Source organism: Pseudonaja textilis, chromosome 1, assembly GCF_049901715.1.
Source record: "Pseudonaja textilis isolate UNSWEBS1 chromosome 1, rPseTex1.2, whole genome shotgun sequence".
Lineage (NCBI taxonomy): Eukaryota > Metazoa > Chordata > Lepidosauria > Squamata > Elapidae > Pseudonaja > Pseudonaja textilis.
Window position 1 is genome coordinate 21143799 of NC_141990.1, and position 27908 is coordinate 21171706.

A 27908-nucleotide genomic window follows, 5' to 3' on the forward strand; every position below is an offset into this window, starting at 1 on the left:
GTTCTATTCTGCTCAAGAAGGAAATCGCAACAGTAGTTCATGCACTCCACAAATAGAGAACCTTCTATAATTTGATTGCCTTGTATGATTTTAAAAAGTGGACATCTCGAACATTGCAGACAGCTATTTTAATTTGGCATTCCTTTCTCATTGCTCCAGATTAAGCATAAACAATGGCAGCGAGGGGAAACAGCTAAAGCAGGTTAAAGAACGCTTTCTCAAAAACAAAAATTCCAGGTTGCTGGCAGAACTTGCTTGGATGTTCTTCTATAGAGGAGAGAGAGAGAGAGAGAGAGAGAAAACATAAAAATAACCTATTATAGGAACAAAACAACCAAACTCAATAAGACCAATAGCTATTCTGTCCTGTCTTCCACCCCACTCTATCCATTGTATTTCACCAAAATTCTCTCTTTTTTAAAAAAACGTTGAAAATTATTCTGTTTCCTCAAATTAAATAGGAAGTGGCAAAACTGAATTGCTGCTTGCAGAGCAAAATGACAATGGTGCTTTAATAGGATAAACTGAATAAACCTCTGGAGAAGAGGATTTCTAAGTGAGGGAGGAGGAAGAGAGTAATTTGTTAATTTTCCTTTAAAAGTTGTGCACAGCAATGAATTTGAGGTTGGTTTAGAAACAGGGCACAGAATCTGCACTTGGTGCCAACCCCAACAGTACATCAGATTAGAAAGTGACTTCTAACAAAATCGGCTTTTCCCATCTAGCAAGATTGGCATGTCATTGGGGCTTTGCAGTATCGCATGTTGTACTGTTTGTATGAGCATCAGGTGAGACAAGGCTAATTGGGATGGGTTGGCTTATAGTTCAGAACGTTACAGGAAACCACATTGTTGTAAGAGGTTCTTTGTTTGACATTAGCATATTTTGGAAACAGTTGTTGTATTATGATTTAGCAAGTTGTGTGAAATAAGATTGTGTGTGTGTGTGTGTATGCATGCACACATATGACTCTATTTGCTTTTCCTTTGCAGCTCCAGTTATTTCTATTGTTTCATGGGCTTCCTCCCAATCTCAGAGAAAGCAAGGGCAATGTTTCTCATTCTAAGCAACTTTACAATGTATAGACTTCAACTCCCAGAATTCACTAGCCAGGAAACTTGCTGGCTGGGGAATTCTCGGAATTGAAATCCACACATAAAGCTGCTGAGGTTGAAAAATATTGAGAGAGGGGACAGAGGATGAGGCACTGGGAATAGTTATGGTGGGGAGGAGAGGGCTCAGAAAAGACTGCACATATCCTCTGTGACATACACATACACAACCCCGCTCAGACAAACGTACACATGTATACCCACATGTTTGCATTCTCTTCTGAGGAATATTGTTTTATAACTAAGGCTAAAATGATACCCCAAGGAAAAGCTCATGAATGCAAATGTAAAGATTGCATAGTTGTGTCCAAAACCAAATGCATCTTACCTTCACCGATCTATTAAGGAGACTTTTTCCATGGAAAGAGGCTGAGCCTTGGGATGGTGTTGCAGTTGACAAAATTACGTGGATACCGGTTGGCTCGGAAAATGAACTTAGGTACCTCACGGATGTAGGTATTGTCACAGATGATGCGTGGCAATGAGGCTTGCCTAAGAGCCTGTTGCTGGGCTGGGGTGAACACACCAGGGTTCTCCCACCAGAACCTGGGGGGGAAAAAACCAGAAAACTTGTCACATGAAGAGCAGCCTCCCAAATTTACAGAAACTTTCTTGCTGGAATGAAGCAGTTACAGAAATTCTAGACCTAGAAAACCTAGAACTACGCCGCCTTCGGTCCGATCTAAGTATAGTATATAAAATCATACATTGCAATGTCCTACCTGCAAATGAATACTTCAGCTTCAACCATAACAGCACAAGAGCTCACAATAGATACAAACTCACGGTTAATCGCACCAAACTTGATTGCAGGAAATACGACTTCAGCAACAGAGTGGTCAATGTCTGGAATACTCTACCTGACTCTGTGGTTTCTTCCCCAAACCCCAAAAACTTTAACCTTAGACTGTCTACTATTGCCCTCACCCCTTTCCTAAGAGGTCTGTAGGGGGCGTGCAGAAGCGCACCAGCATGCCTACCGTCCCTGTCCTATTTTTTCTTCTATTTTTCTTATATGTACCCATGTATTCGTAACTATGTTTTTACTTATACCTATTATCTTGTAAGCCATTGACAAACCAAATAAAATAAAATAAAAGAATAAAAGAGTTGGAAGGGACCTGGGAGGCCATTGTCCAAACTCCTGCTCAGGCAGGAAATCCTATACTATTTCAGACAAATGGTTTACCAATCTCTTCTTAAAAACCTCGTGTTGGAGCACCCACAAGCGATTCCACTGATTAGTTCCTCGCCTTAGTTCTTGGTTTTCCCCTTGGTTATTTTCCACCCATTGCTGAAGCCACTAAAGTGCCTGTTGTTTCAGAGGACAGCCTTTTACTTCAGAAAACTGTCCTTTAAACTTATTTTTCAAAACCCCGCTTGTCCTTAATTTGGGGCATTTAATTTTTAATGTACAAATGGAATTACTTAATGCAGTCTTTTTTAAAAATGGATTTTTCCCCCATTAAAAAGCCATTTAAAATTGCTTTTAAAAATAAATTGATATCTTATGATTTGATTTTACAATATTTTTGCTCTATAAGATGCTCTGGACCATAAGACGCACGTTAGCTTTACTCTCCACAGACATGAGACTCCAACTTTGAATAGGGGGTTGGACTATGAAACTCCAAGGTCCCTTCCAACCCTATGATTATATTTTTCTTTTTAAATGTTTACATCAGTTTTAATCTGTAATTATTTATTTTTTGGGGGGGGGGTGGCTACAGGGTGGGGTGAACTCCACGGATGGTTTTAGCTGGAGTTGGTAACTCTAAGTTGATATTATGGGAAACTGAGCAAAACAGATTTTGTCTGTGTTTATTGTGCATATAATTTTTTTAAGGGATCATTTTCCTTTCAGGTTAATATAGTGTTTGGGAATGCTGAGAACTGAACCTTATTCATTCAAAGCATGTCTTCTATCCCTAAGTAGCAGCACAACTTTCAATTTTTCTTTTCTGTAGTGAAAACAATTGAGGTTCATTTGCTATGTAGTAGATCAAGTGGATACAGTGAAATAGCATTTACTCACCTGTCCCCATCGCGAAGATTTCGGAACTGTTTCCGAAAAATACACGCAAAGAGAGGCCCAACCCTGGCATTCCGGAGGAGTGGCTCAGCCACTCCCCCAATCCAGAGGTCGATATTCCTGGGTGTCCCATAATGTTGAATGAGCTTCTTGGCCAGTTGAGGATTCTGGAGGACTTGGGCCAGCTCATTTTCATTGCGAGGTTGTGAGAGGCCACATAATTGCCTCCAGGCATTATAACCTATAGAACAAGAGTAGTGGTCAAAAGTTCTGCTCAGCTGAAAAATGACGGTCTCTCTAGTATCATTCCATGTTGCAATCTCAAACATTTTTAAGGCTGAACTGTAATTTTCTACATTAGTTATGGCTATAGTGGCAGCAATCCACAATCTCTGATATTTCCTGCAAAATGGGAACACTCTACTCTTGTTACCTGAGAGGCCATGATCTCGGCCACGCTGCATGTTGAATGATGGCAAATCCAATCCAAATTTTGCAACTTGCTGAAAGAGTCGGTCTCGGAGACCCTCTACTACCATCTGATCTTGTCTCGGCTGTTTGGCTGGTGTACCTATTAGGCCTCGTAGAATGGGATCAATGCCTCCTGGAAGAGACAGGAAATAACTTTCAAAAACGATGCCCATCTTGTAGCTCTTAACCAAACATAAGGAGAAATCTCAGCAATTGAGTGGATAGCCTTAGAGGTCTTCATGAAGCTGAACTGAAAACCCCCCCTGAAAGTTCTTCAGCCAGCAGAAAACTCAATAGGTATAAAATTTGCTGATTTGGGGGCAACTCCAACCTTTATGATGATAGAACATATTAAGGACAAAAAATGGTGGATTCCCCCGAATTTCTTACTTCTCCCATCAAACATTACTTGATAGTAGGAAGCACACACCAAATAGTGTCCTTATTGAGGTGTAAAACTGAGATGAGGAAAAAGCAATATTTTGACCAGCTGATTTGGCTATCATTCAAGACTTATTCCCAGTTATTTTTTTAACCTTATTTAAGTTTAAACATTATTTAATCTTAGAAGATTGACTTAATTGATTTATATGTCCACTCATCTCATAGATATGACTCTGGGTAGTTATAACAAAAATAACAACAAAATAAATAATAAAACACCAACATTTTAAAAACAACATCAATAACATAAAAGAGTAGCTGAGAACATTTACAGCACCCCACATTCAAATAAACCATGAAGCCAATTCGCCCATAGAACCGGGGCACCAGGCTAGATGGCAAAGCCAAGCTTTTAATGTCTGATGAAAGACCAACAGTCAGGGCAGGTCTAATCTCAAGGAGGATATTCCAGAGGATGGGCACAATGTGTTTCTGGGTCAGAAGAAACTCTCCTGTGGATAGGACCAGTGGTCGGATTCAAAAAATTTTATTAGCGGTTCTGTAGGTGTGGCTTGGTGGGCATGGCTTGGTGGGCATGGCAGGGGAAGGATACTGCAAAATCCCCATTCCCTCCCCATCCCACTATTCTGCTCTCCAGCTCTGTTCTCCTGTGCAGGGCAACAAAAGAAGACCCAGCCAATGAGCTGGGACACAATGGGAGGCAGAGAATAGATGGGGGCAGGGCCAGTCTCACATGCCAAACAATTAATATTCACAATTGTCTGTGACATTGCAATTTGCAGCAGATTAAGCTTCTTCTCATGAGCAGCCCCATGTGGAACATGTTGCAGTAACCCAAACAAGAGATGACTAAGGCATGAGTTATTGTAAGCTGGGCCTCTTAGTCCAGGATTGTATACAACCAACACACAACACAAAACTACACAAAGGTTCTTGTGGATACAGCTACTATCTACTCTAAGCAGCACCTTCAGGACAACTCCCAGATTGTGCTATCCAAGAACTTTTTGAGATCATCCAAAATTGGCCGCTTGCTGGGACTTACCTTCATAGATGACTCTCCATGTAGCAAAGAACTCATTTTCTAAGGGTGTTTGACTCAGAACCTGGTAACGGCTGTCTAAGCGAGGGACAGTGGGCCGCACCAAAGTATGCCCAAAACGGAAAGCATTGGTAAAGGAGCTGGAAATTCGGGGATCCACAGAGTCATTGTAGCCCCTGTAAGAAGGCAGAGGTCTTGAATCCCCCAGGACAGCAGGTAAATAGTCTATATAGGTGATTTTCTGGAGCAAAAGGACAAAAAGTAGAGTCATTCGGACTAACAATCATCAAATACTAGAAGCAGAAGACCAGTCTTCCTCAATATGATGCTATGAGGTTTGTTCTTAACTATACATTTTTATATATACTTATTTGGCTTCTACAGTATCTCTTTTGCAGGCTTACAACAAGACAGAATACAGACAGTCCTTCACTTACAACTGTTTGCTTAGTGACCATTTGAAGTTACAATGGCACTGAAAAAAAGTGGCTTGAATAGAATTGAACAGAACAGAATAGAATAACAGAGTAGGAAGGAACTTTAGAGGTCTCCTAGTCCAGCCTTCTGCTTAGGCAGGAGACCCTACACCATTTCAGACAAATGGTTATCCAACATCTTTTTAAAAATGTCCAGTGTTGGAGCATTCACAACTTCTGGAGCAGTGGTGGGATTCAATTAAGTTTGACTACCGGTTCTGTGGGCATGGCTTGGTGGGCGTGTCAGGGGAAAGATACACTGCAAAATCCCCATTCCCTCCCCACCTCACTAACCTGCTTTCCAGCTCCATTCTCCTGTGCAGGGCAACCAAAGAAGACCCAGCTAGTCAGAGGTGGTATTTGCCAGTTTTCTGAACGACTAAAAATTTGCACTACTGGTTCTCTAGAACTGGTCAGAACCTGCTGAATACCACCTCTGCTCTGGAGGCAAATTGTTTCACCGATTAATTGTTCTAACTGTCAGCCAATCTCTCCTTAGTTCTAGGTTGCTTCTCTCCTTGATTAGTTTCCATTCACTGCTTCTTATCCTGCCCTCAGGTGCTTTGGAGAATAGCTTGACTCCCTCTTCTTTGGGAGTATTACTTATGACCTTTTTTCACGCTTATGACAGTTGCAGCATCCCCATGATTACGTGATTAAAATTCAGATGCCTGGCAACTGATTCATATTTATGACGGTTGCAGTGTCCTGGGGCCACGTGGTGACCTTTCGCGACCATCTAACAAGCAAAGTCAGCAGGGAAATCGGATCTTCTTAACAACTGTGTTACTAACTTAACAACCACAGGGATACACTTAACAGATATGGCAAGAAAGGACATGAAATGGAGCAAACTCACTTAACAAACGTCTCATGTAACTACAGAAATTTTGGACTCCATTGTGATCATAACTTGAGGACTGCTTGTCCTTTAAACTGATATGCACGGATATTATTACGGATATAATATCCTTCACGGATATTATGTCAGCAAATATCTAAGACCCCTTTTCTAAACCATGGAGCTGGGCTCACTGAGGGAGGAATTATTACCAGACCTAAACTGGGATTAACCAGCCTTTTGAAATTGCACATGAATCTTGTTTCACACATGTTGTTTCATAGGAATGTCGACACTAAGTTCCCAGTGATTGTGCACCTTCTGTAGGGATGCACCACAACCCTCAGTGATCAAACCCTGGCAAGGCAAGCTGCCATTGAAGCTTTCTTTTTGGTAACTCCTTTTCCCACAAATGGGGAAAGCCATTCCTAAGAGAGAGACTAGTTAGCTGGGAAAGCCTCATTCAGACCTACAAGGTGTGAAACGCAAGCGTTAAATTAAAGACTGCTTCGAAACATCTTTACAGTTAAGATTAGGCCTAACATTTGATGGATGAAGGCCAGCCATAGAGCATCATGTTAGTCAAGAAAGTTTTGAAGCAAAGTTTCTCAATCTCAGCTATTTTAAGATGTATTTCAACTTCACAGAGTTGTTGTTGGGGAGGGAGCAGTGGTGGGATTCAAATTTTTTTACTACTGGTTCTGTGGGCATGGCAGGGGAAGGATATTGTAAAATCTCCAGTCAGAGGTGGTATTTGCTGGTTCTCCAAACTACTCAAAATTTCCGCTACTGGTTCTCCAGAACTGGACAGAACCCGCTGAATACCACCTCTGGGAGGGGGCACATCATGGAGTGAGTATTTCATATGTTAACTTGAGCTCCTAGAGTAGGCGTGTCAAACTCAATTTCATTGAGGGCCGCATCAGGGTTGTGTTTGACCTTGGGGGAGCCAAGTGGGTGTGGCCAGGGTGGGCATGGCCAGCTCAACATCCTGCAGCCCTCTGCAAGTGAAAATGGAGCTTAGGAGGGCCACAGGTGGCCCTCCCAGGCTCCATTTTCTCTAGCACAGGGCTGCAGGAGGCCATCACAGCTGAAAACGGAGCCCGAGAGGGCCTCATGTGGCTCTCATGAGCTCCATTTTTGCTGACAGAGACACTGCAGGCTGGTCCTTCACTATTCTCGGGGCAGCCTCATGGACCAGATGTAAGCACCCTGTGGGCCGGATCTGGCCAGCGGACCTTGAATTTGACACCCCTGTCCTAGAGGAAAAATGAGATAGAAATTTAAGAGATGAATACAGATAGTCCTCGACTTATAACCAATTGTTTACTGACAGTTCAAAGTTCACTGAAGAAAGCGACTTATGACTGGTCCTCATACTTATGACCATTGCAGGATCCATGATCAAACTGAGATGCTTGGCAACCAGCATGTATTTACAATGATTGCAGCATCCCAGGGTCTCGTGACCACCTTTTGCGACCTTCCCCACCAGCTTCTGACAAGCCAACTCAATGGGGGAAGTCAAAATTTACTTAATGATCATATGAGTCACTTAACAACTGCAGTGATTTACCACAATGGCAGTAAAAAAAGGTTGCACAACTCACTTAACCACCTTGTTAGCAACAAAAATTCTGATTCCAACTATGGTTGTTAAGTCAATGTCAGATCCATGTATCTGTCATTTCTTCAGTGGAAGAAGAAAAGGGGGGTGGGGAGGCTGATAAATAAATCCTTTCTTGATGTAACCTGAATATATTTAATCTTATATCAAATTTGTATGACCCACACATGATACGATGGAGGGAGAAAAGCCAGATGGCCAGAACTATCACCTTTGAGAGGCACAACCAGGAGATGAGAAGGTCATAAAAATTCCACAGTGAGATTGGTACTCTGGGAATCTCTTGAATAGTTCATTCTAAAAAGAGGGGTCGGGGGGGGGGGGGAAATTAGGTATGCCCTGGGAAACTGTGAAAAGATCGTTCCTTACAAGAGGGGTGGGGAGGAATTAACATACTGGCTTTTGTTTCACTAAATACACATCGAGATAAGGGGAGGGGTTCTAAACTCCCTTATGTGTCCCTGTATGCCTGAGAGACCTCAGACGCTGCTTTGAACTCCTACAGGAATTGTCTCATCTCAATAAAGAATTCCTTTGTGATAACGTTTGGATACGTTTTCAGAAGTTCATTCTAGTTGAGTGAATGGGAAACGTTCTGTAGCCTGACAGTCAATAACTTCCTGTAGATAAATAACTAAATTTAGATGGCAGGTGTCATGCTCAAGTCAGTATTCCACCCTCACGGCCTTACTCTATAGAAAGGGAGGGGAGCAACCAGGCTCAGGAATTCTGGGAGTTGAAGTCCAAAGGTCACAAAGGGGCCCTAGTTACCCTTACTCCTGCTCTATAGGACTGGTTACTCTGGGCTGCCCAGAGGGATTAAGTCACTTAAAGAGAACTGTGCCTTCGTTTTAGGGGAAACAGTCATGGAACTATTCATCCCCCACCTGCATCATCGCTCCCAAGATTTTCCGGGACTCCTGGTAGAGTTCTTCTCCTCTCATTTGTGGGTTCAGCCTCTTCAGCTCAGTGGCCAGACGGTTGTGCTCCCGCATAAAAAGCGTTTGCAATGCCATCAACCCTGGCATTTCATTAACTCGGTTGTCGCCTTTAAAAGTCAGAATAAGAAAGCATCATTGCAACAGAGATGTCATAAGTCAATATTTTGTTCCAGGTGAGAAGTTTGAACAAGAAGCAGACATTTGGAGGGGAGGGTACGTCACCCAAAAAAAGACATCTTGTGTAAATCTTCTCCAGTGATACAGTTAAGTGAGTGAAGGGAAAGGGTTAATATGTCATGCAAGTAATCCTAGCCAGCCTGCAATTTAGAGGAAGTTAATTTTAGCTTCTGCAAGGTTATGTGAAGCCAAGCTAAGCTCCGCAGATCATCCACATTGTCTTAAATCAGTGTTTCTCAACTCTAGGAACTTTAACATGTATGGAATTCAACTCCGAGAATTCTCCCACCAGTAAGGCTGGCTGAGGGATTCTGGGAATTGAAGTCCACAGATCTTTCGGTTGATAAGGTTGAAAAACACTGATCTAAATGGAAGGAATAAGAATAATCATTTTCTTGGAGTATGGTAGAGACTGGCCACACAAAATCCTGACTTCTGTAGGCTCCCTGACTCCATTTTACTATTACATCCCCACCCAGAGGGAAGAGACAGAGAGTGTGAAACAAAAGATGAAGTTCATGATGTCCATTCAGTTGAATCTGACTCTTGGCGGCTCTATGGGCCAGGTCTCTCCACATCTTCTGATCTTGTCCTATTTCTTTGAGTTTTTCCATGTTCTGGCTGGTGTCAGCTTTGATGGCGTCCAGCCAGTATTTTCTTTGCCAGCCTGGTATCCTTTAACCCCTAACTTTTCCAAATGTAATTGCTTTGTCCAGTGAGAAACAAAAGATAAATGGATGGATTGGTGGACGGACGGACAGACAGATAGACAGACAAGAAATTGGGAAACAGTGAGTTCTAGTCCTGCCTGAGGCATGAAGCCAGATGGGTGACTTTGGATCAGCCAGTCTCTCTCAACTCTTATAAACCACTAGCAATGGCAAACCACTCTTGAAAATATTGGCAAAATAACCTTTGTATGCTGTAAAACCATCCAGGTTTCAGGGAATGCCCCGGTGAACAGGCAAGTCTGTAGCTGTTCTCTAAAAATCTAAATTGAACAGTTTATCTCAGGTCCACTGGAAGCCCATTCTGAAAGTCTGGTGCTATCACCTAGTGGCTTGCTGACAGAGCCATGTGCAAAACGCTTCTCTTGAAGTCAGCAAGCCGTCTTTAATGGGTTTCATGCTTGGGCAGAAGAAACTACAGCTTCTTTGAAGGTGCAAAGCATATGGCTTCATTTGCAGATCTACAAATACCACTTTCAAAGGCCTCATACAACCCTGGTCAGATATTGTTCTTCACACAAGGGCAACCTCCTCCAGCTTTTCCCAAAAGTTTCATTTCGCCGGAGACTACTAATGATAAAGAATTGAGAACTGAAAACTCTTAAATGAGTTACACCAGCTCTCCAAGTGTCTACAGTATTCAGACCAGCCTTTTCCACAATAACAGAGTTGGAAAAGACCTTGGAGGTCTTCTAATCCAACCCCCTGATCAAGCAGGAAACCTTATATCATTTCAGACTGTGGAAAGGGAACTTCACCAGGACAGGAGTGACACCCAAGCAGAAAAAATGCGAGGGGAACATCAGGCTAAGCCATAAAAGCAAACTTGCATAGGAAAAGAGATTTGATAAAAGGTATTGAAAGAAGCCCCCTAGACAACCCGCCCCCCCTGACAGGATTTAAGCACTCACACACAAAAGGAGAAAAGGTATAAAAATCAGGAGTTTATTACACAAAGCTGGCTAGCCCCAGGAACGCAGACTTCTTGATATCTCTTGCCTTCCTGAAAATTAAAGGAACCTGCCTTCCAAGTAGGTGCCTGTCTGTGTCCTTACTCTGGAGCACTCCCAGCAGGAAAAAAAGAACCCTTGGAAGAAAGGCATTTTCAAGCCTTTCAACAAGACAAATTAAAATCATTAAAAACCTCCAGTGATGGAGCACCCACAACTTCAGGAAGCAACTGTTCCAGTAATTAATTGTTCTGTCAGGAAATCTCTACTTAGCTTAGGTTGGTTTTCTCCTTGACTAGTTCCCATCTGTTGCTTCTACTCCTGCCCTCAGGTGCTTTGGAGAATAGCTTGACTCCTCCTTCTTTGAGGCAGCCCCTGAGATACTGGAACAGTGCCATCATATCATCCCTAGTCCTTCTTTTCATTAAACTAAACAATTCCAGCAACCCTCCTTTATATGTGTTAGCTTCCAGTCCCCTAATCTTCTTTGTTGCAGCCATCTGTTCCTTTGATCTCTTCCTGCTATCCCTTTCACTAGGTGTGACTTTGGTTTGCAAGAGCAGTCCTGAAGAAATGATGCACCTTTCAAATAACTTACCTGCCAAAAAACAGGGGATTTTGGCGGTTTTATTTGTTATATTGCAAGTTTCCGGAAAGCCTTGAGGATTGCCAAAGGGGAGTAAGGTAAGGCCTCGATCGTTGAACCTGTCATTCACAGCCAGCAGTCCTAGGTTGCTCGTGAGATTTCTTAGCTGCGTTGCCCACTCATCTTCACTGGCATATACCATACTGGTATCAATAAAGGATGTGATCGCATTGATCTGATTGCGAATGGCATAGCCACCGTTGCACGCAGGAGCTGCCCGGGTAAAGGGGATGCACATAAACTGCTTTTTTGTAGGATCATTGGGTGGGATCTAGAGCAAAAAGATGAAGAGGAGCTTAAATTCTCAGGTCCAAAAAACATATTTCCTTTATTCTGCCAAGCAGAGGAATATTGCCAAGCAAAGGAATATCCAACACTCTGCAGTTTTACACAGGTAGGCACCATTATCCTCAAATCAGGGGTGGGACTCAATTTTTTTTTACTACCGGTTCTGTGGGCGTGGCTTGGTGGGCATGGCAGGGGAAGGATACTGCAAAATCTCCAGTCAGAGGTGGCATTTGCCGGTTCTCTGAACCAGAGGTCTCCAACCTTGGCAACTTTAAGACTGGTGGACTTCAACTCCCAGAGTTCTCCAGCCATAGCTGCCTGGAGAATTCTGGGAGTTGAAGTCCACAAGTCTTAAAGTTGCCAAGGTTGGAGACCTCTGCGTCTGAACTACTCAAAATTTCCGCTACTGGTTCTCCAGAACAGGTCAGAATCTGCCGAATACCACCTCTAATCCTCATGCTTCCCCCCTTCCCCCCATTAATGTTTAACAGGAACATACGACACAACAGAGGCATGCTTCTTCCAGACAAGCACCCCTCCCAACGGCGGCATCTCTTTAAATCTCGTTCCCCAGGTGAGCCTTGCAAAGAGAGGCAGGGTGCCCTCCTCCCAAGTCGTCAGATTGTCCTGTGTTGATCCCGCCTCCTCTTGGGGATGGGGGTGGGGGGGTGGGGAGAGGGAGAAGTAATTGCTCATCACCAGAGCTCCGTTGTTCCTCTACGCTGCTGCCTGCCATCTTCTCCCCCTTCCCTTGGTTATCCTGTGCCCACTCGCCTTTGCTGGTGACCCTTCCCAGGTGCAAGGGACCCAGGATCGTCTCATCCTGCTCCTCCAGTCATTCCTCCATCGGCCCTAGCTCTGTCTCGTCATCGTCCTCGGATCCAGACTCCAATGGGGCTGTGACACAGGGCCTTGTGAAAGAGTGTCATAATGGGAGCCAACCTAATCTCCACAGAAATGATGTTCCACAGGGAGGGAGCCATCGGGCAGAAATGGCCTCTTCTTGGTCCCACTAGATGGACCTCCTTAAGAGAGGGAACTCATAATATTCCCTGCCTCCCTGCCCTGGTGGGTCAGGTAGATATGACAGAGAAAAGGCCGTCCTTCGATTAACCGGATTCTAGGCCACACAAGGCTTTGAAGAGAACAACCAGCACCCTGAAATGCAACCAGAAGCAAATTGGCAGTCAATGCAGCTCCCGCAAGAGAGGTGTCACAGGTGCAAATCTAGGCTTGCACAAAACCATGCAGGCTACCAGATTTTGAACCAATTGTAGCTTCTGGATACTTGTCAAGGGCAGCACCATGTAAAGTGCATTGCAATAATCAAGACTAGGGTGCAGTTAACAATGAGCAGATATTGTTGGTCCAGGAAAGGGCATAACTGAGGAGTGGGCTGTAAACCAGTCCAGGAAAGGGGATAACTATATGAATAAGAAATCCAGTCTTGATTTTTGGGGGAGAAACCCCTCTATAAATAAAATGTTGAGGATTCAATGTCTCCTGTACTTTAATGACTTTGGACAAAATAGTCATTTATTATTACATATTCTCTCTCTTTTTGTTTTAGAGACTTATATACAGTTCCCTCTTCATTTTTAAGGTTGGCTGAGCTAAGAGAGAGAAGGAGTGGTTAATAATAAGAGGAGAAAACTCTTGCCCCAAATGTCATTGGGGAGCCCAAATTCTTATGAATCGCACTGTTAATTTCATCATGCTTTCCTCTGGATCTAGTCTATTAAGAAGACCAGAAAGTTATGGACATGTTCTATCTCTTCACTTGCACATGCTTAGAATAGACACCAAGTGGACAGGGAGATAAAGATGGAAAAGCAGAACTAGGAAGCATTGGGAAGATGAAGAACAGAGGCTGACAAATGTAAGTGGTTGTCAGTAGAAGCCCTGAAAGTATGAAGACTCAGGAGTCCCCTACTAATGAGCTTTCCACTCATCCTAAATGTTTATGGAGATTCTCAGTCATCCAGGTTATGGTTGTCCCAAAGGTGCTTTTTCAAGAGACAACTGGGTGTTCTTTGTATTTGAAGACATTTTGCTTCTCATCCAAGAAGTTTCTTCAGTTCTGACTGGAGGGTAAAGAATGGAAAGATTTATATTCTGTGCAGTCATCTGGTCATTAGCACTACTTCTGAGAGTCCTTGAGGTCACTTGGAGGTTTATCAGTCAGACCTGAAAAAACTTCTTGGAGGAGAAGTGAAACACCTTCAAGGAAAAACAAAGGAAATCCAGTTGCCTTTTGAAAAAGCACCTTTGGGACATTGGTCCTGAATGCCTCTTGGTAGTTGCTAATCCATGCAGAATTAGATACAGAATGTATCATACCTTGATTGGAAAACACGGTGGCGCTTTCTCACAGCTCTTTTGACAATCTATCCCTTCCAGGAAGGTGAGGGTTGCTGTTGCGGAAGGTCCAAAATCCATATCATGATCTAAAAACTGCCCCCACTGCATAAACAAGACTGAACGGAAAGCATCATCTGTGACGTTCATATTAGGAAAGAAGACGATGTCATTGGATACAGCCCGGACCTGTTACCAAGAAATTATTATCAAGAGTGGCAGAGACAGAAGGAAAGGAAAGGGGTTTATGAAATCTCACCTGGAAACAACTACAAATTGCTACATGCTAATTTAGGGGAAAGAATGTAAAGATATACTTGCACAATCTGCCAATGAAATCATCTAGGACAGTGGTCCTAAACCTGTAGTCCATGGACCACTGTGGGGCCACAAGGTTGTCACCGGGGGTCCATGAAGGCTCAAGGAAATGTTATGATTTACATCTTGAGTTTAGTCTTGGGGTCTGTGACCACAAAAGGTATTTAAAGGGGGTGCATGCAGGGGTGGGATTCAAATTTTTTAACAACCGGTTCTGTGAGCGTGGCTTAGTTGGTGGGCATGGCTTGGTGGTCATGTGACTGGGTGGACATGGCTTGGTGATCATGTTATTGGCTGGACTTGGCCAACTCAATATCACTTACATCAAGGCATGCATCTCCTCGCCTGGCCTTTCATGACTGTGGGGATGCTGCAACAGTCATAAGTGTGAAAAACAGTCATAAGTCACTTTTTTCAGTGCCACTGTAACTTTGAATGGTCACTCCACACAAGCAAAGTACCAGCAAAGGAGTGGGGGAAAAACTCCAGAGCCCTTCCTGAGACAGGAAGTTGAGTCCTGCCAAGAATGTAATAAGGGTTAACGGAGAGGCAGTTTCTGTAAGCAACACCAGAATATTTCCTTCCTGCCTTCCTTACAGGATTAGGCCAATAATTTCTTCTAACAACCGGTTCTCCGAACTGCTTAGAATGTTAACAACCGGTTCTAGCGAATAGGTGTGAACTGGTAGAATCTCACCCTTGGGTGCATGGTAAAGAAAAGTTTGTGAACGACTGATCTAGGAGTCTCCTTCTTGATGAAACAAGAGAGAGGAATGACTTCACAAGGTCTTCAGGCAGAAGACTTAAGTACAAATGGTTGGCATCCTGGAACTTCATTAAAAGCCATTAAATGCTTTTAATCTAATTAACTATTATTTAATCTTATATTATGTTTTGTTATTATATCGAATATATTATGTGCTTATTATTAGGTATTAGAATTTCAAAGGCCTTATATATGGGATCTGAAGTCCTTCTGCTCAGCATCCAGTCAAATAGTCAAGTCATTTTTCAGGGTGCTTGGATCTTTCCATCTGTTTTGAGAAAGTTTCAATAGCCTGTAGATGCTGAGCAGATCAAATCATCATGAGATTGTCTGGATGTTTATTTGTGCCCTCTTGTTTATTCCTCCCTTAACTTTATTGCTGTTTCTCTCCTAGGGTAGGGCTTACAAAATATTTTTATGTGCATGGTGCCAATGATGCATTCAACCTCCAGATTTCTACTCCTATGCTGGATTAGCAATTCAATTGCCAAGTACCTGATTTTTGATCACATGACCATGGGATGCTGCAACGGACATAAGCGTTGTAACTTCAAACAGTCAATAAATGAATGATTGTAAGTTGAGAACCAACTGCATTTTAAAGACAGCACAGCTAGCACGCTAACCTAGTAGGAAGTGATCATAATAAAGGCATCCAGATTGTTTTTTCAAAGAACATACCAATGCCATGCTATAAATGACACTGTGTCTCCCTCTTAATTGGTCTTGTCTTTGAAATATAATAAATAGACAAAGGCCTAAGCTGCGGCTGTGATTTTGTTCACGGCTGCTCAGCAACTTGGGAGCCCAATGTGCGCTGTATTAGTTTTCATACTTGATATATTTATGTTATATCTTCAAAGTTTATTTAAATGAGTCAGGATTTAACCACAACAAAGTCTCCATCTTTTCATCTGCAAAACTATAAGATACGATTCTTGCCGCTTTCATGAAAATCCCACTCTATTCCTGTTCTCTATGGCTGTAACTAGTGTACAAAAGCACCAGATCATTTATAGGCCTTAAACTCTACCTGGATTGCTTCTGCTTTGGCAGACAAATTTAGGACTCCTTAATACATTTCTGGCTACAATACTTCAATTACATCAATTATTCCATTTCTCTAATCCCTTTGTTTCTTTCCTCCCCTTCCAATTGTTTTTCTCCCTTAAAATCCTTTCCTCTGTTCAAACTGAGCATCCTGGAATTAGAGAGAAATAGGGGTTATATCTTACTGAGGGCAGACGAAATCCAAAATACGGCTTTGTTTCATTCCAGCCACGTGGGAGAGAGACGCCATCTTCATATTCTTGAGGCAGCCACCTGACATATGGACGGTTGCTAGCTCCCAGAGTAGGAATTCTCCTGCAATATTTCATTCAATCCAAAAGGACATTTAGAAGAGAGTTCTTAAAAGCAATAAGTCTTGGTTTACACACAATGCTAATCCTTAAAATTCAGTAATAAAATAATCTTCACATGTTGCAGCAAATAAATCATCCATATTCTGATTAAACCTTGAGGTTTAGTTCCAGAAGAAAGTCCAGTACAGGTAATCTTCAACTAACAACCACAATTGAGGCCAACATTTCTGTTGCCAAGAGAGAAATTTGTTAAGCAAGTTTTGCCTCATTTTAGGATTTTTCTTGCCACCATTGTTAAGTGAATCACTGCAGTTGTTAAGTGAATCTGGCTTCCCCATTGGCTTTCCTTGTCAGAAGGCCACAAAAAGTAGGTCACATGAACCTGGACACTGTGATTGTCATAAATACGAGTTGGTTGCCAAACATCTGAATTTTAATCACGTGACCATGGGGATGCTGCAATGGATGTAAATGGGGAAAACGGTCATAAGTCACTTTGTTCAGAGCTGTTGTAACTTTGAATGGCCACTAAACAAACTGTTGTAAGTTGAGGACTACCTGTATTTGGATTCTCATATGTTGAATTACAAACTGAGATAGAAAAGATGCCAGGGTAACCACCTTCTTCCTGAGGATGGTATACAAGCAGACTTCTTGGCAATGGGCATGTCATAAAAGTGATTTGACTCTCAATTTCCAGGAAGCTTCTTGAACTTCCTTGTCTAGCCAACCATCCTGTACTCTACCCTAAACAGGCCCAAAGTCACCCAAGGTTGGTAGGTATCGACATCCATTGCCAACTCCATTCTAGTGTAAATCTAACTTTACAGATTAACAGAGTTGGAAGGGACCTTGTAGGTCATCTAGTCCAACCCCCCACCCCACCCAAGCAGGAGACCCTACACCATTTCTGACAGATGGCAGTCCAATCTCTTCTTAAAAGCCTCCAGTGAAGAAGCTCCCACAACTTCCGAGGACAACTTCTGTTCCATTGGTTGATTGTTCTCACTGTCAGAAAATTTCTCCTTATTTCTAGGTTGAATCTCTCCTTGAACAGTTTCCATCCATTATTCCTTGTCTGGCCTTTGGGTGCTTTGGAGAATAGCTTGACTCTTTCCTCTCTGTGGCAGCCCCTCAAATATTGGAACAATGCTGTCATGTCTCCCCTGGTCCTTCTCTTCACTAGACTAGCCATGCCCAGTTCCTGTAACCATTCTGCATATATTTTAGTCTCCAGTCCCCTACAGGATGTAATTATCCTGGTTACTCTTCTCTGTACTTCTTCTAGAGTCTCAACATCTTTTTTATAATGTGGTGACCAAAACTGGATGCAGTACTCTAGGTGTGGCCTTATTAAAGCTTTATAGAGTGGTATCAGTACTTCCCTTGATCTTGATTGTATCCCTCTGTTAATGCAACCTAGGATTGCATTGGCTTTTTTGGCTGCTGATGCACACTGCTGGCTCATATTTAACTGGTTGTATTTAACTGAACAATAATCGCTGTTCTACAGGGAAGAGGGCTGATTTCATGGAGAGCCAGATAGACTGACATTCCATGCCTGAAGAGTGCTTGTTCCTGATTGAGCAACTGATTTTATTCATCATGCTAAACTTTAGTTAATGTAACCATAGTTTGTGGGATAGAATTCAACTGGTTGAGTTGACAGAACACATCTAGTTTGTGAATGCCAACTTCAGAGATTCTGGGGAATTCTGGAGAATTTCAGAATGTTTTATTCTTTGCCAAACCATACCATTCTCATCAGTTGAGGGCAGCCCTATTGTCTTCCAGGAATAAATCTCCCAGCAAAAGGAAGTGGTTCATGCCATTCTAGACATGGTCAAATGATTCAAGGCCCAGTTCTGCTGCTAATCCGAAAAGATTAAAGAGTGATAAATGACTTCACTGTTGGAGTGCAACTTTCCCTGGGACAATTAGACTAGGGTCTTAGTCACCAAAACATACAGGTTATTGCATTCGCCTGTAATGGTCCTGTAAGGGCTCTTCTCATCACATGGCTTTGTACTGATCTCTTGGGAAGCACATCCAGATGCCTTGTAGATAGCTTGCATCTGGGAAGGGGACAGCACATCTGTAGGAAAATAAAGGGATTTAGACTTCAAGGCTGCAAAAATAACAGAAGAATGCAAGACTAGAATCACTTGTCTCCTCAATTATACTTTAAAAACTGAAAGCAGGATTTATGCTTTGTAAGGATGAGGAAATTCAAAAGGTGAAAGTCTATGGAGATTCTCAGTCATCTACGTCATGATTGTCCCAAAGGTGCTTTTTCAAAAGGCAACTGGACATTGTTTTTTTTCTTGAAGATGTTTTGCTTCTCATCCAAGGAGCTTCTTCACTTCTGAAGTGAAGAACTGAAGAACAGAACTGAAGAAGCTTCTTGGGTGAGAAGCAAAACAACTTCAAGAAAAAAACATTGTCCAGTTGCCTTTTGAAAAAGCACCTTTGGGTCAAAAGGTGAAACATTTTCCTTTTTCAAAGAAAAAGAAATTCCTTGGTTAATTTTAACCGATTCATTTTTTGTCAATGTATGAAACTTAGCAGGTTATGTGGCTGCTTTATGAGTCAAGGTATTATGCAAATTCAGAAAATGGATTAAGTAGCAGCCAAGTTAAGCATGCTGTTCAATAGCAGCCATCTTGAAGTCTTCGAGTCAATCTGTTGCTCAATGTAGGATCTGCAAAGCAGAATACAAGTATAGCATCTCTGAAGCATGACTACTTGGGTGGTCCTTAAATGACCTCAAGGTAGAAGAGACCACCACTTCCCATCACATGATGTTCCAGTGATTAGCAGCTCTTACAGGGTTGGGTTTTGTTTTTTGTTTTTTTTGTCAATCTCTTTCTCTTTAATTTCCATCTATTGATCTGAGTTCCACCTTAGGAACAATGAAGAACATTGTAATCTAGCTTCTCCTACCAATTTGCAGAACTTCTTTTCTCTAAACTTAAAGATATCCACCCCTTGGGTAATATTAATAAATAGGAATTAATTTCTAACTTCCTACCATTTTAGCCATTCTTCACTGGATCATCTCCAGTTTACCAATGTTCTTAACATTTAATGCTCTTACAGGCTTTGGCAAAGTGTTATAACAGTAATCTTGACATAATTATAGGTATATCAGCATTAAGGTTTCTTTCTGCCATACCTTGCAGATATTTATTGATTTGTTTATATTTCATATTACTAAACTGCCCATCTCTCTTAAAGAGGGCTCTGGGAAGTGTTTTAATTCAGCCGCATGCATTATTATGCAACTGAATCTATTTAACACATCATTAAAGATATTGAAAATGATAAAGAAAACCAAAGGGTCTTTCTGATGCATAGGATGAGATTTGAGAAAAAAAAGACAGTCAAAAGCATTCTCTGAAAAGATTACCCATGAAATTATCATGAAGGCAGATGCTTCCATATAAAAACATTAGCTTCTTACAAACAATTATTATCCATGTCTTTTTTTGTTGTTGCCCCACCCAATCATCAACTGACATCTGACATAAAATGATTAAATTCTTAGATTAAAAAAAAACATTTCCCTTTTACTTCCTCTTTGAAAATGATTGGACAAGAAATATACATGAACTCTGTGGTCAAAATGAATGGGTAAATCTGTCAATTCAGTTTTTTCTCAGTTCCTCATATTTAGTTCAGCTTATGCTTCTACAAGTTTGAGATTTAAAAAAAAGATTGCAGGCATCTTTTAATTCATTTTTTGCACATTTTTCCAAACCATACAGTTTTGTCTACAATTTTGACAAATGCACATTGTTTTTGCAAAGTTTCTCCTAATAAATCTGTAGTGCACCTCTGTATCTATCTTTCTGGTATATTTTCCTGCAGTTTCCCTTCATATAGATTTGTTTTCCATGAGGGAAACTGTATTGCAAGAAGTAGAGAAGGGCAAATGTAGTGTCCACAACCTAGTTTCTGTGAGTTGATAATGTGTGAGGCTGCATGCTTATGAGCACCATTTGATATTTTAAAAGCTTACACTGTAAACATTTGGATTGGAGTTTTCAAACTGAAACACTCAGCCCTGGCATTAATTTTGAACTGTCTGTGACAAGCTAAGTTATTGCAGAAGTGATGATGTGCAAATAGCAAAGAATGTAATTTAAGCATGGAAGAAAACCCAGCATTTTATTTCCCCTACTTTTGGTTACTTTTTCCTTCCCACCTAGTAGTTTGAAAGCAAGCAAATGCAAGTAGATTAATAGGTATCACTTTGGTGGGAAGGGAACAACATTCCATCCACTTTTGGCATATAGCCATGCTGGCTACATGACCACAGAAAATGCCTTCAGACTACACTGGCTCCCTCAGCCAAGAAATGGAAATGAGCACTGTGCCCTAGAGTTGGACACAACTGACAAGGAAAACATTGTCGTATACTTTTAGTTAGTGTGTTAGTTCAAAGATGCAAAATACCTGTGATATTGAATTCCTGAGGAAATGCATCCTGCAGCTTCTTTTTCAAGAGGTCCAAGGTCACCAGCATATAATGAGCAGCTTTCACATGCAACCGAGTTTTTCCTATAGGTTGTTTGAAAGACACTAGGAGCTCTGAAGGACGTATTGTCTCTTTCTTTAGTTTTTGTTCTAACCTGGTGAATCAGAAAATACCTATAAGGTGTGTGTTACAATGACGCGGCCAAGGATGCTAATTTGAGAGGCAGAGACTGTTTTATGTTATCTAATGAAATCTAAGGATGAACTAAAGCTCCATAATCCTAATCTAATACTTTACATTTCTTCATGTTAATCATTCGTCCTTTGATTTCATCCCATTGGCTAAAATGAATATTATCATCTTGATTTTGTAAGGCTTCTGTGCCTTTAATGACCCGCAGGCAGGCAAACGGTATGCCTGTTGGTATTTTGATTCCAATTATACACTGCCACAATTCCATGCTGAGAGATTTTCAATCATAATGAAAAATAAATAAAACATCCACAATTCAAAAGCTGCAGCAATACATGCACAATAAAGATATGGGATGAAATGAAAACAGGAATAGCTGAAATACTGAATCAGTTTGTAACCGGCAGAAATATCCATGTTTTCCAAATGAAAGAACATGACACATTGCCTGAATGTTTGTCTGAACATTCATACAAAGAAGTCATCTAGCAAGCAATGCAGCAAATCTTCATCAAATAAAGCAGACGGAAAAGGGCAAAATGAACCTGGCTTCTGGAATCTTTGTGCAAAATCTTACCATTTCTGGGTGTATTCATAGGCAGCATCAACTAATTTCTTGGCTTCTTCCACATTCTGCAGAAGGAATCGAGGTTCCAGTTTCTTTGCAGTGTCTAAAAGAGACACTTGGTTTGGATTTTGTTGAAGGAGACACTTCAATCCAATCCCACAAAAACAAACCAATGAGAATATAGCTTCCCTAACCTGGTCCCTAATCTGAATTCCAACAGTTACATTCCACCATATCTAGAAGCCACTAGCTTGGAGAAGCCTGTTTTAATATCAGTAGTATATTTCATTAAGAAATCACCTATTAAAATTGTCTCTATGCTCACGCAGTACTTTAAACTTTGTTAGTTACTAATAACATAGATGGATATCTTGGTATCTACTAGGAAAAGCTTACACAGGTCATTCCTGTGTAAGAGATTGTTTAGAGCAGGGTTCTCCAACCTTGGTAACTTTAAGCCTGGGGGACTAATTCCCAGAATTCCCCAGCCAGTTGGCTGGGAGTTGAATTCTGGGAGTTGAAGTCCTCCAGGCTTAAAGTTGCCAAGGTTGGGGAACCCTGGTTTAGGGTTCTTTTCTCCTGGTGGCCCTTCTCTATACTGTGGTACCACCAAAGATTTGGAATAGACTTGTAAATACGAGTGCCAATGGAGGGAATGTGTTGACGGCCCATGTGCTTTCATGCCAATGATGCAAATTATATACAGCATTCACATGACATGGCATGTATCAATTCCATCATTTTCACAGAGATGCCCTTATGCACAGACACCATCTTGGCAACTATTAGAAACACCTGCTTCCAGTGAGAATTGTCTGTAAGGGAGATCAAAATAATCAAGATAGCAGTCGCACAATTTGGAGTTGAAATCTACAGGTCTTACAACCACCAAGGTTCAGACATACTGCCTTAGGGATATTTGGCAGACTTTTGAGTGTCCACTAAGAAAGGAAATGCATGTTTTTTTTTCCTGCTGTACTGAGTTGTTCACACTGAGGCAATCAAAAACACTTGGAAAAATGCATTTGTTAGTTCTTAAATGATGACATATTTCGGCTGCATTTTTACAAGAAATGGGGACACATGCAGCTCTCTACAGACACTTCAACTCAATTTTAAAAAGGGGTTCTAAAGTGAAGGGCCTTACCTGTTAGAGAAAGGTTATCTGCTTCTCCAGGCTTTACTGCTATAAGAATACCCAGGAGAACAAAGACCAACCGTAGGCCTTGAATAAAGAAGAGGTTGATATGAGTTACTTGCAAATCATTTGAGAAAGAAATCTTTAATTGTCAAACTGAATTTTAATATGGATTTAGAATGTCAGAAGCCAGTTACCCACACACTTGGACAGGACAATGTGTGGGCATAAAAATGCTTGTCCTATATCTGGAATTTCCTTTCCTTCCACTATTCTAGGGCTATCACAACTGGGCAGGAAAAATCTGGATCATCCATGGGTGATAGCAAATGGGGCAGTCACCCTATTTTCTCCAGCCCAGATAGGGTAATTATATCCCTCTTGAAAAATACAAATTGAAATAAAAATCCCAAACCCCCTTTATAAAAACACAAATGCCACAATTGTATTATATAAGATTTGCTTGTTTCCCTCCCTTCTGTCTTTCTTTCACTCTCCATTGTTTCTGCATACAATAGCAGGGGGGAGGGGCAAATAAATTTATTTACATTAAAGTGCATCCTTGAGTGACTCTATTTCTCCTTTCCTCTTTGTCTCCAGACATATGACAGAGGAAATACCCAAAGTTGTTGAAATCACCACCATGGGAACTAAACCTTGGATGCCCACAGAATGACACAGATCACAGCAACTCAAAAAGAAGAGGAAAATCCTACAGCTGGTGGATGTTTAGTGGCCCTAAAGGATTCAGAGTAAATGCATTTGGCAAAAGAGAGGAAAGCTGTGAAAGAGTCATTTTTGGGACAACAGCTGTCAATCACAACCACAATCACATCCAGAAGAGCATGCTGTACATGCAGTTTCTTCGTTCTAGATAATTTCTGCATTCACAATGTAGAACAGGGGTGTCAAACTTGCAGCGTCACATTGTTGTCACATGATGCATCACAATTCCCCCCCCCCTTTGTTAAAATGGAGATTTAACGGGGGGGCCAGCGTGTGACACATCTGGCCGGTGGGTCACAAGTTTGACACCCTTGGTGTAGAACATCTTCATAGCATCACCCAACCACAGTTAAAGTCAAGTAAAGCTCTGTCCGCAGTTACAATTATTGTGAACCAATTATGATAGGATGACTACCAATTATGGTAGGAGGAGCTGCCTGGAATCACCTTGTAGGGGGAAATGGACAGCTTAAAAATTTAATAAATAGAACCAATGACTGCAGCTGGCACTATAAATTGTTATTAGACAAAAGAGTGAGTCATGTTATTTACTCATAAAAATATCAAGGAAGGTTACATTGTTCTTCAAGAACAAAAGTTCCCAAGCCTATAAAATTTTAATAAATAATTTTATTTGCTAATCGTGCCAAAGGAAAAGTTAAATATGGAAAGTTTTTTTGTTATACACTAGAAACTTTACTCTGGAAATATTTAAAATATTAACACATTGTACCTATGATCATCCCGTCAATATTCACAAGAGCTTGGATAATAAGGAAATTTAGCCTTATTGCCATGTAGATACTTTGCTTCAATCCTATTTGTTAAAATTACCTAAAACTCAAACGCCTGCAATCAGCCCTGATTGAGCAAAGCTGATGCAGGAAAATAAAGACTTTTTTTGACACTGTCACTTAAAGATGCAATGGTTCTGCTTCCCACTGTAGTTTTCCTAGTCAAAACAGAATGACTTCATCCAGTGTGATGCTCTCCAGAGACACTGAATTACAATGCACACTATTTCTTATCTATCTGAATAGCAGCTGTAATCTAACATATCTGGTGGTCCTCCAGTTGAGGAAGGCTGAAATAGGGAATTTTCCTAGTCAAGGAGATCTAATGGAAGAAATGAAAATCAGTCAAGTCCATAAGGTAGTTTCTGAGCAATGCACTAAGATAATTAATTTTAAGAAGCATTTCAAAATCACTTACTTGCCATCTTCTCCAGTTCTGATCTTAGATGCCTCGAAATCAACTATTTTCTAGAAGATGGGAGGAACCATTTACAGAAGAAAAGTCACACCCCTTTTCTTTTTCCCTCCTTTTTTAAGACACAACCTACTGATAATGCTGTGAAAATGTAGAAGAGTCACACAGCAGCTTTTGTAGGGTTTTAGATCTTGTCTGCAAAAGTCCAGAGGACTGCTGAAGAAACAAACTTCTCTACCTCTTCCTTTTTGCTATTACGGTGATCCAGAATTTTGCAGGCCAGATTTGGTGTCCTACTTTCCCCCAGCCTAGCATACTTTTCATGTGCTGCAACCCAAGTGCTTCTGGAAAGTATCTGGTAGCCTTTTGGGGGAACAGAGCAACAACTCCGTTCAACTCAAGATACTTTGTCCTGAAGAGCAATTTGAGAATCAAGTCACAGCAGAGCATAGGACATATTGGGAAGTTGGGCTTGAGCTATCAAAAGCAAAAATCAATTGTTCTGCAAGGTCAGGAGAGGGATGCTGTGTGTATTTCCTTTGCTGGAGGAACCCTGTCAGGAACATTAACAGAAAAACAAGCTTTACGTGTGGAACATGATATTTTATGTTTAAAAATACATCGATTCTTCCATACTCATCGCATTAATCCCTTTTGGGGAAGCAACTTTATGCAAATCTTAGAAAAAGAGTAATAATATATAATGGACAAATAAAATAAAGGCAGGAGATGAAAGAAATGGAAACCTAAATCTAGTTCATGCAAACACCATTCACTGTTCTTCTTCATACCTTTCTATCATTATTTCCACCAATTTCTATGGATCACTCCCCACATTAACATCTGTTCTTTAAACATCTCACCTCTTTTTCAGCATCACGTCCATCACATGCAACCAGGATTTTCCTTTTTCCCTCGACCCATTTCCTCTTTCTTCATACATTTGTTTTACATTTTGATCCTTATTAACACTCTTTCTGACCAAGTCATCTCTATGTAAAATATTTCTTTCTTTTTTAAAATTCTATCCACATTTATTTATCAGATATACATTCTAATGTTGACCCCTACCTCTTCTTGCTTTATCACATATATTTGGGGGAGTATTTATTCAAGTTACCGTTATGTTTCTTTTGACGTGTATAACTTTCACTTCCTTATGAGAAAATGGGCAAAAGGATACAGTTATGCTTAGCTCCATAATTTATTCTTTGTAATGGGCTACAGAATATCCATTACGGTTCTGCTGGCATTTGCATGTCATAGTATTTCTCCTATTTCCCCCCACCCCAATCAGCCCTGGTCTTTGATACATTAACTTTCAGATCCATATTCCTTGTTACATGCTTGATATCTGCAGCAAATAATTCAGATTCTCAGTCAACAATGCAGCATAACCTGCATATAAAAGTACACAGTCACAGCCCCAAGCAAAGTTATTGCAAATATACCTTCTTCATTTGTCCATAAATATATAAAATAACAAAGGAGCTTCTTACATAGTTGTCTTAGTCCCTGTTATTCCACTCTTATTCCATTCCATTCCGTTTATATTCACACATCCTTTATTTCCACTAGATTGATTATGTGCTATTAAATCAGTGTTGACTCCTAGCAACCACATAGACTTTTTCTAAAATGATTTGTCCCCAATCTGACTCTTTGGGTCTTCCAATGGTGCATGCTGTAAATGAGTCAATTTTTCTCAACTGCTAGTCATTCTCTTTTGTTCCACTTTCTCTACCATTATTATGAAAGGTGCTTTTTTCAAGAGGCAACTGGACTTTCTGTTTTTTCTTTGAAGACATTTTGCTTCTCAACCAGGAAGCTTCCTCAGCTTTTCTTGGATGAGAAGTAAAACATCTTCACAGAAAAACTGGAAAGTCCAGTTGCCTCTTGAAAAAGCATATTTGAGTCAACCATGACCTGGATGACTGAGGATCTCCATAGATTACCATTATGAACATGTCAAAGAATCTGGTCTTCACATAATCTCTCCAAAACATTGAGCCTGGTCTTTTGTGCCTCAAATGAGAACTCTGAATTTATTTGTTCTATGATGCATTAATTTGCATGGCATATGCATGACATTCTCTCTGGCTCCCTTTCAATAAGGTTCAGAACAGATTTCTGATTTTCTCCTTGAAAATTAGGGATACATATGGTCAGGAATTTATTAGGGAATCTGGTTGTCTTTGTTCTGCTTAAGCTTGACTTGAACTTGGGCCCAAGCAGTTTGTCTTCTGCAATTAACTCCTGGCCACACCTTTGTTGTTACAGCTGAGCTCTTCCACCTCTTTGTACAGTTTATTTTATTTTTATTTATTTATGATTAAACTTTTGCCACCCATCTCACCAAAGGTGACTGTTAAACAGTTAATTTTATTTCCTGTGCTGTCTGGTGATATCTGTATACTGTATTATTGATGTTATTTTGGTTATTTGAAGACTGTTTGCCAGGAAGAAAACATTGGATTGGCAGAGACAAAACTCCTTTACTTATTCCAGACAATCCCAATAAAATTATCAAAAAATTTTTTTGATGATATAAATAAGGTAACTCTTAAATTTATTTGGCAAGGGAAAAAAGCTAGAATCAGTATTAAGGCCTTACAAGATGCAAAAAGTAGAGGTGGGCTAGCGCTTCCAAACTGGGAATTATATTATTGGGCAGCCAACTTACTATGGTTAAAAGACTGGGTCAATTTATGGAATAAAAGAACTCTAGCCTTGGAAGGGCACGACCTTCAGAGAGGATGGCACGCATTTCTATGGGATGTGGGGAAAACTAAACAGGCGTACTTTCATAGACATCTTATTAGAGATTCACTATTAACTAATTGGAAAAAATATGTAAAAAACATTATTTAAAAATTCGATTTGGCTTTCAACAATGGAGGCAATGGTTCATCCAAACAATTTGGATATAACAAAAACGACTAAATATAAAGATTTATTAGATCCTTTAGGAAAATTAAGAACTCGACAGGACTTACCGGAACAGGGATTTAAAATTGATCAGTGGTTATATATACAAATCCATAGTAGATACA

At 40.8% G+C, this 27908-nt stretch overlaps 1 protein-coding gene across 1 annotated transcript; it reads right to left on the bottom strand.

Annotated features, from left to right (window-relative positions):
- Positions 1–109: 109 nt before the first annotated feature.
- LOC113441576 (myeloperoxidase) lies at positions 110–25941 on the bottom strand. Its single transcript, XM_026708652.2, has 15 exons — positions 25927–25941; positions 24859–24908; positions 22930–23007; positions 21792–21885; positions 21001–21176; positions 18511–18637; positions 16414–16543; positions 14077–14283; positions 11401–11719; positions 8894–9054; positions 5066–5303; positions 3578–3748; positions 3148–3385; positions 1441–1658; positions 110–267 (listed from the first exon to the last, which is right to left on the bottom strand). Exons 2-14 carry the CDS (start codon positions 24863–24865, stop codon positions 1454–1456), a joined length of 2151 nt encoding a protein of 716 aa, XP_026564437.1. The 5' UTR covers positions 24866–24908; positions 25927–25941; the 3' UTR covers positions 110–267; positions 1441–1453.
- Positions 25942–27908: the final 1967 nt, after the last annotated feature.